Source organism: Perissodus microlepis, chromosome 6 (genome assembly GCF_051167445.1).
Source record: "Perissodus microlepis isolate ML-2025 ecotype Zambia chromosome 6, ASM5116744v1, whole genome shotgun sequence".
In the NCBI taxonomy this organism is placed as follows: Eukaryota; Metazoa; Chordata; class Actinopteri; order Cichliformes; family Cichlidae; genus Perissodus; species Perissodus microlepis.
Window position 1 is genome coordinate 18,735,444 of NC_140466.1, and position 13,093 is coordinate 18,748,536.

General features: G+C 40.9%; 1 protein-coding gene across 4 annotated transcripts in view; it reads right to left on the reverse strand.

The window, feature by feature from the left end:
• Positions 1-448: 448 nt before the first annotated feature.
• pax5 (paired box 5) overlaps positions 449-13,093 on the reverse strand; it is a 56,129-nt gene continuing 43,484 nt past the window's right edge. For all 4 annotated transcript variants that reach the window (XM_084931287.1, XM_084931284.1, XM_084931288.1 and 1 more), the window contains exons 9-11: positions 11,039-11,125; positions 10,122-10,208; positions 449-8,129 (exon numbers count right to left, since the gene is read on the reverse strand). In XM_084931287.1, the coding sequence (XP_084787413.1) occupies positions 8,047-8,129; positions 10,122-10,208; positions 11,039-11,125 (257 nt within the window). In that variant the 3' untranslated portion in view covers positions 449-8,046. The remainder of the gene's footprint in view (positions 8,130-10,121; positions 10,209-11,038; positions 11,126-13,093) is intronic.

Genomic DNA, 13,093 nt, shown 5'->3' on the forward strand with positions numbered 1-13,093 from the left:
TCGTGGCTTGTGTCCTATTATCACCCCTCTCCCCCTTTCTCCTCCTCTCTCTCTCTCTCTCTCTCTCTCTCTCTCTCTCTCTCTCACACACACACACACACACACACACACACACACACACACACACACACACACACCTCTGCCCCCTTCTGGACTCGGCCAGCAGCCAAGACTGCAGCACTGGGACACTCCATTCACTAAGATTGGTGAGGTGAGAAGAGGGAGGGGGTGAGATGAGATGTGTGTCCCCCAGGATGAAAGCAGCTCTGTGGGGTCACAATGAGACACAAACAGCCACCAGCTCTGTCAGCAGCACCTACTGTCCAGGACTGGGGCTGAATGTACAGGAATGTGGTATTTACGCCAGAAACAACTGTTTAGTTTGTGTGAGTTTGTGTATCAAAAATCAAGTAAACGAGCAGCTAAACACTCACTCAGAAGCTTTAAATTCCAAAAAATTATTTTTATTCTGAATGACCAATAAAATTATGGCAAATATTTACAAATAATTACTTCTTAGTTTCACATTACAGGTACATAAATGGAATAATTCACCAACAACAGTCACTCAGGTGGACGGATGGACAGGTACACAGACTGAGTATGAAGAACTGCATCAAGCAAACTGCAATTTAATATTTCACAGTAAACTCAAAGCCATGAAATAAAATAACAATAATATTAACAATAGAAATATAAAAAATAAGCATAATATCAAATTCACCATTTACTTTCAGTTTTCTGAACAAAACTGATCGCAGTTCAGGAACAAAATAAACTGACAAACAAAAAGTGAAGAAAAGATAAAAAGAAGAAAAATCAAGTGATATGATATCTTTGGCAAATTCGCACTGCAGTAAAATACATTCAAATATTAAGACAACACACAACACACAAAGAGAAAAAACACCAAGTTTTGTTTGCAACTACTAGAAAATTGAATAAAAAACATACAGGTTTTCTTAAAGAAGCATTTCTTTTTACTTTTTTTTTTTTAATCCTCCCCTCTAGAATATTTGAAGGCATTTCTCGTCTTCGTTTTTGTGTTTGTAACTCTTTTTCTTCTATTTCATATGGTTTTTGTACAAGAGTTTGTCCTTTAAAACAGGCATCACAGGCTTTGGTGAATGTTACAGATATGTTATCTTTTTTGTCCCATTTTAATGTTGAAGAATAGAACACACTGAATCGTTGGACCCGAATTAAATTTTTGCCTTTTTGTCTTTTGTTTGTTCATTTTTTAAAATTCATATTTTATTTTATTTTATTTGGACCAAAATGTCACAGATATAAATATCTCTTCAAAACCCCAGATAGGAAGTCATGGACACAAAAAAAACTCCAGATTGTTACACGAAAGGCCACAGTAAGGTGAAAAATTATGTATCTATTCTTTTTTTCTTTTTTTCTTTTTTTTGATTGAAACATCTGCTTAAAAAGCACAGTTGATTTTTGTAGGCTGAGTCGTGTGTATTACTCCTCTTCCACAGTTGAATAATATTAAGATGTACAGAACATTGTAACACTTCAGTATGAGATCTGTCCAGAGCCTAGTTATATCAGCAAGCATGAAACAGATTGTGCCACTAATTGCTGTCAAGATGTGATGCTGAATTCCCCTCAGGTTTTGGGAAGGCAGTAGCCTTCTTCATGGATTCATATTGAGATACAGTCAGGCAGTGCGCACTCGGCAAGAAATCATAATAAAGGAGAAAAAAACTCATTTGCATTTATTTCAGGTTCTTATTTGACTTGGAGCTGGGATCAAAATTCAGGATGCAATTTATTTTCATGGACAGTAAACTGTGGAAGTGCTGCAAATGAAATGTATTTGTTTGATCTGAAACTGGTGTTTCTTTGTGTTTCAAAATGCTCTACAGCCACACGGAGAGGAAATAACAGGAGATGCGAGATCTCACAGAGTGTTGCAGACCAAATAAAGACGCCGGCAGCAATATTGCCATTGAAATGACCTCGCTTTGGCACGAAAAACACCCAGCTTGATTCCTATGCAGAATTTCTGACAGGACAGTGAGCATCACGTCTGAGGAGTCAGTGGGAAAAAGTGAGAGAAGTAAGAAGGCAAAAGGATTAATAGGGCTGTCTGAAGAAAGAGGGAGGACTTCTGAGGAAGGTCACAGCCCTGAAATCAAGAGAATACCTTTAATATTCCTAATCCTGGTGGTGTGGCAGTGGGGAGGAGAGGAGAGATGGGGAGACAAGTGCATGAGATATGATGAGATTAGGGCTGAGGAGGGATGGGGGGGTGAAAAAGGATGGGATGAGCTTCTGATGGCACAGCAGGTTTGGCCTCCCCTGGGGAACATGGGGGCATAAGAGGAGGGGCTACCACCACTTTGCAAAGGACAAAAGGAGGGAGCAAGAGTATGTCTGTACTTATATTTATGTGTGTGTGTATGTAGCCTCTGCCTGCCACGCTTTCTATAGTACCACCCACGGTGACTAGTCCCCCCCTTCATCACTGCAGTCAATGTCATAGCTGCCAATCGAAACAGCTGCCGGCCAGTGAGAATCCAGTCTCTCCCAATGTGAACCAGTCAGGTCAAAGCAATGGCAAAGCAAGCTGTGTCCCTATGAGATGCATAGTTAACCAACAGTCCTGTTAATATGTCACTGGACTCTGGTCTACACCGAATGACAACCACTGAGTTTGACTTGTTTGATTTAGCAACTTGATGCAAGCGGACAACTGGATTTACCTCCTGAAGGAGAATGACTTTAATCAATTATTTCTTATTGTATGTGTGTGTGTGTGTGTGTGTGTGTGTGTGTGTGTGTGTGTGTGTGTGTGTGTGTGTGTGTGAACATGTTTAGACATCTTTGTGAGGACAGAAAATTGGCATGCTACTATACTTGTGGGGACCAGCAGTCACTTATGGGGACAAAATGCCTGTCCCCAGGAGAGGCATTTTTGAGGCTCAAAATGTGGTTTTAGTGTCAGGGTTACAATTAGGTTATGGTTAGGCTTAGGCTGAGGGTTAGACATTCGTTTTTGATGGTTAGGGTAAGCAGCTAGATTATGTCAATGAGATGAAATTGTGTGTTTCTTTTAAATACTGGGGTTGGAAAAAAGAAATTCATTTTATTAATGAATAAACGTGATATATTTCTGTCATGTTCTTGGCTTTTACTTATTATATATATATATATATATATATATATATATATGTGTGTTATGGATATCTCCCAGAATTTGAACTTTTCAGTCACTCATTTCAGAAATATGCAAATATTATGCACTTGGTTGATGTTTGGATATCTTTTAATGATCCTAAAGTTGGAAAAAATATCTCACTGTCCCGCTGCAACCAAAAAGAGATTGGTTTGGTTGATAGCAGTTTAACGGTTGCCGTTGTTTTCATGGAAGATGCCGTCTTGCTGCAAACACTCATCAAGCAGTAGTGAAACTTGTAAAAGTGTGATCCAAAACAGAAATGGAGAGCATTTGCCTTCACCTTTTGATAGCAAGCATCCTCCTGCAACCACTTGCAAACTGGTCAGGGAACACAATTTTTTCGTAGTTACCAGTGGTTACCAGTGTCACCAGTCTCCAGACCTATGTGACTGAGGCTTCAGCAGCTGATTTCTCAGCAACCTTTTGCAACCACTCACAGCTCATTGGGGTGATACTCATTTTTCCCTAACGACGGGTGGTTGCCAGGATGTCACTAACTTTTCTAGGCCTGGGTGATTGGCTCTGTAAGCAGGTTTTTAGCCCATTAGCAGGTTCTGCATATACTCGTAGAACTGGAGTTGTGTCCTGTGACTTTGCTGACCCATTTCTTTATGGTCAATGCTCCCACACAGACACTACCACCCACTGAAAACGTGATCATCGTAGGAGCTTTATCAAAAATGAAAAAAAAAAAAAAACCTTATGGAGTCTTTCTACATGGTAGTCATCCCTGCAAATCCATATGATAAATGTGAGTGTTCAAAAACAAAACCAACCAAAAAAAGGATATTTTTTCCAAACAGTGAATTTTTAATTTAATTAATTCGTGTATTTTGTTGTGCTATGTCAAAATTTGGGATTATTATCTAAAGATAACTAAGAATTTTGAAATGATATCATAGAATTTAGAGCTACATATGGAGGAAAATATAAATAAAATAAATTCAGTGGTGGAAACAATCTTCCATGACATGACCTACTGTACTGCCACACAAAAAACAACCCAACAAAAAAAGACATCTGTCTTGGTGTCACCAGAAGTTTAGTCTCAGAGTCGCTTGGATAGAAATCGTATGGCTCTGGCACTGTCACTACAGCTGATGAGTGAGGAATCAATCACTGACTTTAATACAACCAGGACAATTTTCTGCTTTTCATTGCTGTAGCTGCTTAACAACATCTTTTTTTCCTCTGGGTTTTATGACTGAAAAATCCACATTCGGGGAGATTTATTGACTAATGTGGGTGCTGTTAGATCAGCTGTCAGAGCTGCGATGACACTGTTGTTGCATTGTAAGAATCACTGTGAGTTATTGGTACTTTAATCACCTTTATTTATTTGTAAAAGGCTTTGTAAAATCTTCAAACCCTGTGTTTGCCTGGGTAAATAATAAGACTTCTGTTAAATGCGTTGCAGGGAGGGAAACTGAATCTAGTTTTAGTGACTCATAGTAGGTCAGGGGGATGTTGACATATAAAACTAAAGGCACTGTCCTTGTTTTCAGCTGGTGTGGTTCAGGTTCAATAATGCCTCAGAAGGATCAAGAGAAAAAGACAGAAATAAGGAAAGGCTCCCGCTGAGGTGCACGCTGGCAACACAGCAGGTGAGCCGTCATAAGAATCTTTCTTTAGAGTTGTGTATTCACAACTTTTAAGGTCTACAAATGTGAAAGGATCCACTCTATTACTATTTCAAAAAATCCCAGAAACAACAAATATTGAGAAACTAACAGCTTTGTTCAGGGTTTATAGTTATTGTATGTTTATAGAGCTATATATTATGCCTCACACTGCAGATTTGGTGCCTTCAATCTGTTTGCTAGTAGACACTACACAGTAGCAATGAAGCGCTACACTCAGCCACACATACCCAAAACAAAAAAGGAATCCAAACACTCGCAGATGATGGCCAAAAACAACACCGCACACCTTAAGTCTTTTTATAATAGAAGAAAGCTTCGACACTAAAATCTAACTTCAGTGTGAATAACTGAAATCGCTATTGACATTGTGACTTCTCTTTCGCTGATTACTGTACAAGTCTGGTGAGGACAGAATTGAAACTGAAAAAGGTACAGGCTAAGGAAGATATTGCCCTCTCACACGATCAATATATCGGCCCCTCAGACATTTGGGAAGGGAAAACACACTGATTTCAGATCTGTGCTGAGGGGCGAATCTGTCCTTGTCTGTCTGTACGAGATGGGTAAGGCCTCAACCCTGGTGTCATGCATTGTCACAGCGCAGAACTGATGTGGCAGACAAACAAACGAAAAAAAATAATAATCAGGTTTACTTTTTTTTTCACGAAAGCAGTACTTTTATAGAAACAATTTCAGGATTTTAAACAAGCACATGTTTTGACACATACTCAAAACGGGGAAAAGCAGAAGAAGTACTTAATGGTTCTGAAACGAAGCTGAAAAAGTAGAATGTCACCTTAAGAAGATGATTGAGTCTCTTTGTGCTTTTGTAAGAAGTCAGCCGATCCACTAGGGGGGCCCATCTTTGGGGAGTTTAAAGACAGAGATAGAAAGAGAGGGTGCCACTGCTTCCTGTTGGTCTTTGGCTGATGCTCGACTGGATCAGCAACACGGGGGATACTCCTCACATTGGGTCTGATCCAGTCTAGCACCAACCTTCGTTTGGACACTTAGGAAGCAAAATAAAAACACAAAAAACTTATTAAGTGGCACCTTTGTCAACTGATACCAGGCAACAAACTATAAACAGGAAAATCGCAATCTGGTCACACTTATAAACAAAGACTTCTTATATTGAAAGTTTTTTCAGAATTCATATTTCACTGCATCATCGCCGTCGTCATCATCACTATTCTAGCACAACAGCGTGACACTATTATAAATCATTACAGGCATTCACTCTCATCACGGAGTGCAGCACAGAAAAGCTTCTTAATATATTACTCTGTGTCTCCTCCATTATAAATAGCTCTTGATCAGGACTAAATCTTGTCTGGGGAGGTAGGATACCACCGTCCTGTACTGTAACACAACCTGATGGAACCGATTTTGGTCCGATGTGAAGATGAGTACTGTTTGTTTTACAGTAGTGGGCTCAGATTTTAGGCTGTGCTTTCCTGAAAGGTCTCTCTATGTCTTGGTCAGTGGCTTTCAAACCAACTCAAATGGAAGTGTGAATGTAAGGCATGGATGTATTAAAAGAGCTGGGGCCTCATTTATACATTTTTATTATGTTCAAAGATTGGTTAATTACTTGTGTTTAATTATGTGACGACCATTGTTTCTAAATCTCAAACTGACGGCACCTGTAATTTCAGCAGAATTGTGGGTTTAAACAGAAATAACCGAGGACCAAAACAGAAAAGAAAACTTTTTTGAGGACAAGCTCTCTTAAGTAAATTAAGAGAAAATAAAAGAGAATCCAAATTTGCCAGTGAATCTGATTATGATTAGCAGGAAAATCATGGACAGTTCAGACTTACAAATGAAGATTTTACGAATGTAACTTCATGTTATAAATGAGGCTTTTGGATGCAGCGATGTCATTCAGCACGTCCTTCCAATTTTTCTAGTGGTCAAATTCAGTATTGCAGCCAAAAATTTCCTGAAAAATACAAAAGAGTCATCTGTAGAACTACTAATGTTTCTACCTCTGATAAGTTGGCCCGTAATCGTTCTGTTATGAATTTATCTGTAGGCGTTGACATCCAGTATCCAGCTCCTCTTAATACATCCACTATGTGAGGACACAGTTTTCTTGCTTGACTTCAACTACTAAAACCCCACCCCTGAACAGCAAACATCCAGTCATGGTTTATTAACTATCTTTAGGCGTGCCAAGTTTTGGATTTTTCTACACGCTGAACCCGTGTGCATGGTGCAGCAGTAGAAATCACACACAGCATTTAAGGAGTCTTATCTTCTAAACTTTTTCCAATCCTAAAAGTAAAGAATGAAGAAATGAGGTGAGATGCAAAAATGCTCACTAGCTTACATACTGCATAGTGCATTGATAACACAAAAGGATTGGATAGTTGACAGTTGTGTGATAGTTGTGTTTGTCGTAAGCAATCCGCTGCTTTAAAAATGACTAGAAATTCAGAGCATGTGTACTCTGCAGAACTGGAAAGCTTGACCACTATAACAGTAACAAACGGGACAGGGCGAACATGCGTGACCCTGAACGCCCCTTTGAAATAATGTTATCTCATTTGATGAACATTTCTGAGGGTTCCAGAGGAAAATGTGTTGAATCTGTGGCAGAACGAATAGAATGGTAACGATATGGGTGATTTTGGTCAGTCAAAGTTAGGATGATTGGATTGTCTTTACTTCACTGTAGCATGGCATAGAAAATTGATTGATTAATGTGCGGTCATAAAAATAGCCTACTGTTTGAAAAAGTTGATTTTTCTCTGATCAGCTTAAATAATTTCATCAAAAATATTCCAAACTGGAAAACCCAGAAGGTCACAATACAGATAGTTTTAATGCTACACACAGTCCGCTGACTTTTGGTTTATGACTGGTTAAAAACTAGATAGGGATACGAAGGCTTGATAGTGTGGGAGGGTCCAAATTTCCAAAATCTACTTGTTTACATAATCAGTTATTGACCTTGCCATACCTGTGTCCTCACAGTATTGTATACCCAAACAGTATTGTGCTGCAGCTCAGGAGTGTATTCGTTGGTTTAAGTGTCACTCAAAGAAAATGCAAACTTCACCGATGTCAAAGATTTGAATTCTTCTCCTCTTTGCAGTCCAAGCGTAGGCGAGTTTGTACTGAGCGGTTCCGATGCTATCCATCCCTCCCTCATCTCCTTCTCCTCCTCACCCTGCGACTTCCTGTGTCTACACGAGGGTGTCAGTGGCGGTCGTAGGTGGAGGCTGTAGCGGTGGCAGCAGGGCCTGCCCCTCGTGATGTTGCACTGTAATAATATGGCGATCCTGGAGGGGGGAAAAAGCAAACATACAACTTTTTTAAGTCACTTAACTGAAAAAAATATGAAAACGTGATGTGAATCCAGGTTCTTTAACCTTAGGCTTTTTTCTTGTCTACATAATTAGATTATTAAAACCTGTAATTTCTGCTATGTAAGAGCTGAAAGCAGAGAAAATACATTATTTTAAAATGGTGTGTGCTGAGCAATTTACAGGCAGAAACAGAGCAACGATGGGATTTATCTAAGAGCTGTGTTTGATGGAGTCCAATAAAAGGGTTTTTTTTGTCTCTACTATTAAGGCCTAACTAACCATCAAGCATGATCGCTTCATGGTTAGTTATCAAGTGTTTGTATTTTCCATTCAAGCTACAGTTGACCACAGTAATCTGCTAGTGACAAAAGCAATCACAATAAGATTTTGGGTGCCACGCCCTCTTTGCAACCGATTTATCCTAGCAACCGTCAGAAATTACTCGCTAACTGCTCAGAGGTTACCAGGCGGTCACTTATTCCACTGAGATAACAGGCTAAATGTATAATAAAAGAAGTTTATTAAATGTGTAATGAAAGACGTTTTGTGATATTTAAGGATTTTTAGTATTTAAAGTTTTTGAATCATTTCACACGAAAAAAGAATATTGAAGAAACTGCTTTCATTTGATCCCTTCAGTCTGACAAATCCTGATTAGCAGCTGTAAACCAGGTAAAACTGAAAGTGAACTAAGCAAGAACGTAGGCAATTATTCCTCTGTGTGCAGGAAAAGTACTTTCTCTTTCAAATTATTTTGACTAATCTGGAGATTTGTTAATACGATTGTCTTGTTCTTTTGCTCATTTCTCTTCCCCGTGGACTTCTGTCACAATGTCATCACACTGACAGATCGCAGCAATTAACTTGGTCAGAATAATTTTTTTTATTACAGCTAGAACTGATGTTTAAAATGACAAAAAACGGCAAGACGGCTGTAATAAATCTGAATTCTCCCTGAACAACTTACAGCCTACTTAAATATGGTGTAAATGTGAAACGAGCAGCTTCAATTTTCTGTTGAGATTATATTTTACTTTGAATGTGAGCAGTGAAAGGCAGGGATGAGATGACATGAGCTGATGGAGCTAATGACAGAAAAAATAGTCTCTCTTTCATGTACAACCAATAAAATTAACTCCCTGACTCTTTCAGTCTCTCTCTCTCTCTCACGCACACACACACACACACACACACACACACACACGCACACACACACACGCACACGCACACGCACACACACACGCACACACACACACACACGCACACACAATCTTAGTGACAGTCTAAGCTGACACACTGAGTACAGCTCTACTACTGCTGATCCCCTGAGTCTATTCTCTCCCCAAGGGAGAGGTCAATTCAATACTGTAACCCCAAAGACACGCAGAAACCCACACTTACACACCTTAATACACACAGAAAAAAGCAGTCACCTGCACACACACATCCACACCTGTCTCCGTTCCTTCCATCAATCAGCCTAGCTGTGTGTTGACAGGTTATGTCTGTCCACAGTCCAGGTAATCTCAGGAGCCTCTTTGGGGAAGTGAGGCATTAAGCCGACTTGACAAACTATTTAGTCTCACTCAAGGTTTCAGACGCCCTCTTCTCCCCTTTTGCCTCTTCTTGGAAAAACTCCCCTTTCTTTCATGTCTCACCATTTTCCTCATCCGTTCCTTATCCTTTCTTTTGTATCCAAGGCTCTCCCTTCCCCTGCCTTCAATCTTAAGCCTTTCAGTGTCTCTTAATGTGCATCTTGTCCTCATATTATGTGTCCACTCATCCGTTATCATAAACTTCCGTTACAGTCTCACTGCATTTTTTTCCCTTTTTGCATGCTCTACTGTCAGCTTTCCTCATCGTGGCATCCCCCCATGCATATACAGCACCTGCGTGCTCACAAACACAATGCACTTATTTCTCTTGTACTCTCTTCATCTGCTTCTTTTGTCTTTCTCCACCTACCTTGCATCTGTCCTGCCTGGCTGGTGAAGAGACTGGAGGAGCAGCCGATTTCCGTCCCCAGGAGAGACCCATAATCCTGCTGAAACACTGGGGACAGAGGGATGGAGGGAAGGAGGCAAAAGGAGAGGTGAGGAGAGGAAAGGGTGGGGGTAAGCTAAAGGTCATCACAGCGTGACCTCTCTCACCTATTGACCTTTTAAACCATCACCTTCTGACCGTTTCACCTTTAATCATGACCCCTGAAATGGCTGCTTAGACAATGACTTTGACACCGACTGTTTTAACTCAGGGTTAATGCCTCCTCTTAAACACTAATGCGGAGATGTAAAGACAGCATTGGGATGTCTTTCAGAAACACACATCAATGGTTTTAGAAGTTAAAGAAAATGGATGCTGCCAAGATATCTAAAAACATTTGGGGGTGGGGGGTTAGGTAATGCTTGCTGCTTATTGGAGTCCCTCAGATCAACACTGGTGACTCTTTGGGACTAAATGAGCTGTAACTGTTTGTCACTCTGCACCTTTGTTGCTTGGGCAAGCAAACAGCTAAGATTCTAATGTATTATATTACTAACATAATTTCTCATTTTTAATCTAAAGGTGACTGAAACATAAAACAATAGGTGGTCAGAGTCACTTTCCTCCATGACACCTATATATATTTTAAAAAAACAGTTAATTCAGTTCATTCCTCTCTTGCTATATCTGTTCTTCAGATCCATTCATGCCAAAATTGCCTGTCATTAAAAACAAAAAACCCTCTGCAGACTGTCTGCTACATTACTACAAAGAATGAAATGTAATGCCATGAAAAAGATAAATAGAACAGTATTAGAGAGGGTGGAGGTGGGATGTAAGGTGGAATGTGATGAAACTCCACAGAATACGCTACAATAAACAATATGGGATACACCAACCTAATAGGCTGGGGTTAGGAAATCTCCATGATTCATTGTACGTTGAATACTGCGGATGGGAATATGGACTTCCGGAAAAATCTCCCCCTGTAGGAGAACAGAAAACAGAAACACAAGACATGGTTAAAAACATTAAAGGACAGGGAGGACAATCCCGTCTTGGTTTGGTTTAGGTGAGGACTAGCACAGTTTTAGATAATATTCAGGATATTATTCTTATCTCATTTGGCAGGAACACATGCTTGTAGAAATACTTTGCTCTCTGAAGCTTTAACCGGCCTCTTGTGTTCAACAGAATAGTTTGCAGACTAGTTGAAAGGACAGAACAGGAGAGCTCGGTGCGAATGTAGTGGTCCTGCCATACAGTGGATGATAGTGTAGCTTTTCTCCCTCATTTAATACTTACTGTCTGGGGTCTACTCTTCCTTTTGCCTTCCCCTCCTGCTTTTCCCATCACCCCTTCCTCTTTATTTTTCTCTCTCGTCCTCTGGCCCGCCTGACTGCAGCCCGCCCGTCACCCTTCACATCAAAACAACATTCTCCTCCATTTCTTCTCCTCTTTTTTTTCCTCCACATATCTCTGTTGACTTGCTCTCTTTTTTCACTCTTTTGCTCTTTCTTTTCTCCTGAACCTTCACTCCTCCCAGGGGATCCCTCTCCCATAGCTGACAGTCACAGACCCTGATGCCCCCTCCCTCCAACCACCACCCGTTCCTCCTCTCTCCTTCTCGTTCTGTCGGTTCTGCCTCACTGCTCTCCAACACCCCCTCTGAGTGTCAGCCCCCCTGCTGCAGAGAGAAAGACAGAGAGACAGAGAGGGAGAAGGCGAACAGCAGAAGAGAGTTGCTTGCTTAATGAAGGTATGATATTAGACAGAGCGAACAAAAAGGAGGATAATTTGCCTGAGAAGTGCTGAGATAAAACGTGCCGGAGCTGGAGAAGCAAAGTTTGTAGATTATCTCCTCGACTCATTCCAGTCAGCTCATGGATTCGTGCAGCTTTAAAAATGTGCTGAGAAAAATTCAAATGCCTGCGCTGTTTGTGTGTGTGTGTGTGTGTGTGTGTATACATATATACACAAAACAAGTTTTCTTTGTGCTAGTGTGTGCATTTATGTGTGCGTTTAGCTGCGTCTGTCAGGTGGGGTCGGGATGTTGTCTCCATGGCATCCCTGGGTGCGAACATCCTCTCCCTTGTCATCACCGTAGTGACGGCAATGTGTCAGGTTGTTTAGGAGACGAGGAGCGGAGGGGAGAGAGGAGGGGAAAGAAGGCTCAGGGGTCTCCCTGGTGTAGCTCAGTGTCAAGGTCGCGCGCACACACACACACACACACACACTGTCAAAAACAAACACACATACACACAAACAATCACAGCACACGCATAAACATCCAGCAAACCAAAAACACGTGCACACACAAATATGCTGTCAAACCTGACGACAGGACGGGGTGAGCGCAGGGGGACAGGGTGACAGGGTGACAGGGTTACCCATCTTTAGACGTGCTGTTCCTACATGTCCACTGAGAGTGTGTGTTTCTGCGTGTCAGCTTATATGTGTGTGTGTTTGTCACAAACTGAATGATTGGGAATACAACTTGTAAACAGCATTGTTTTTTGACTTTGCTTCCCTCCCGTTTGTGTCTCTCCCTTTATTTTTCTGCAGTGTATTTCACACTGACCACGACCACCACTGCAAGTCTGAGAGAGAGAGAGCGAGCGAGAGAACAAGAATAGCGGCTTAGGATTGAAACACAAAAGCATCGTAGAAGGCGGAGTGGAAGGGAATGAATGAATTAGTCGTGGGTCACTGGTGATTCTCATTAAAAACAAATTACTAATGTTGAGGAGGGACAGCTGTGCTACTGGCTGGTTTCTAATGATACACACACACGCACAGACACACACGCTAAAGAGAAGCGCAAACACAGAAATATATGCACACAAACAGACACACGCACTACCCCCTGGGAGCACTGTCACCCACAGTGTAGACAGACAAGAAAGAGGAAGTGGTGAAGCTAAGTACAGCCTCTGAAAACACACACGCTCTGA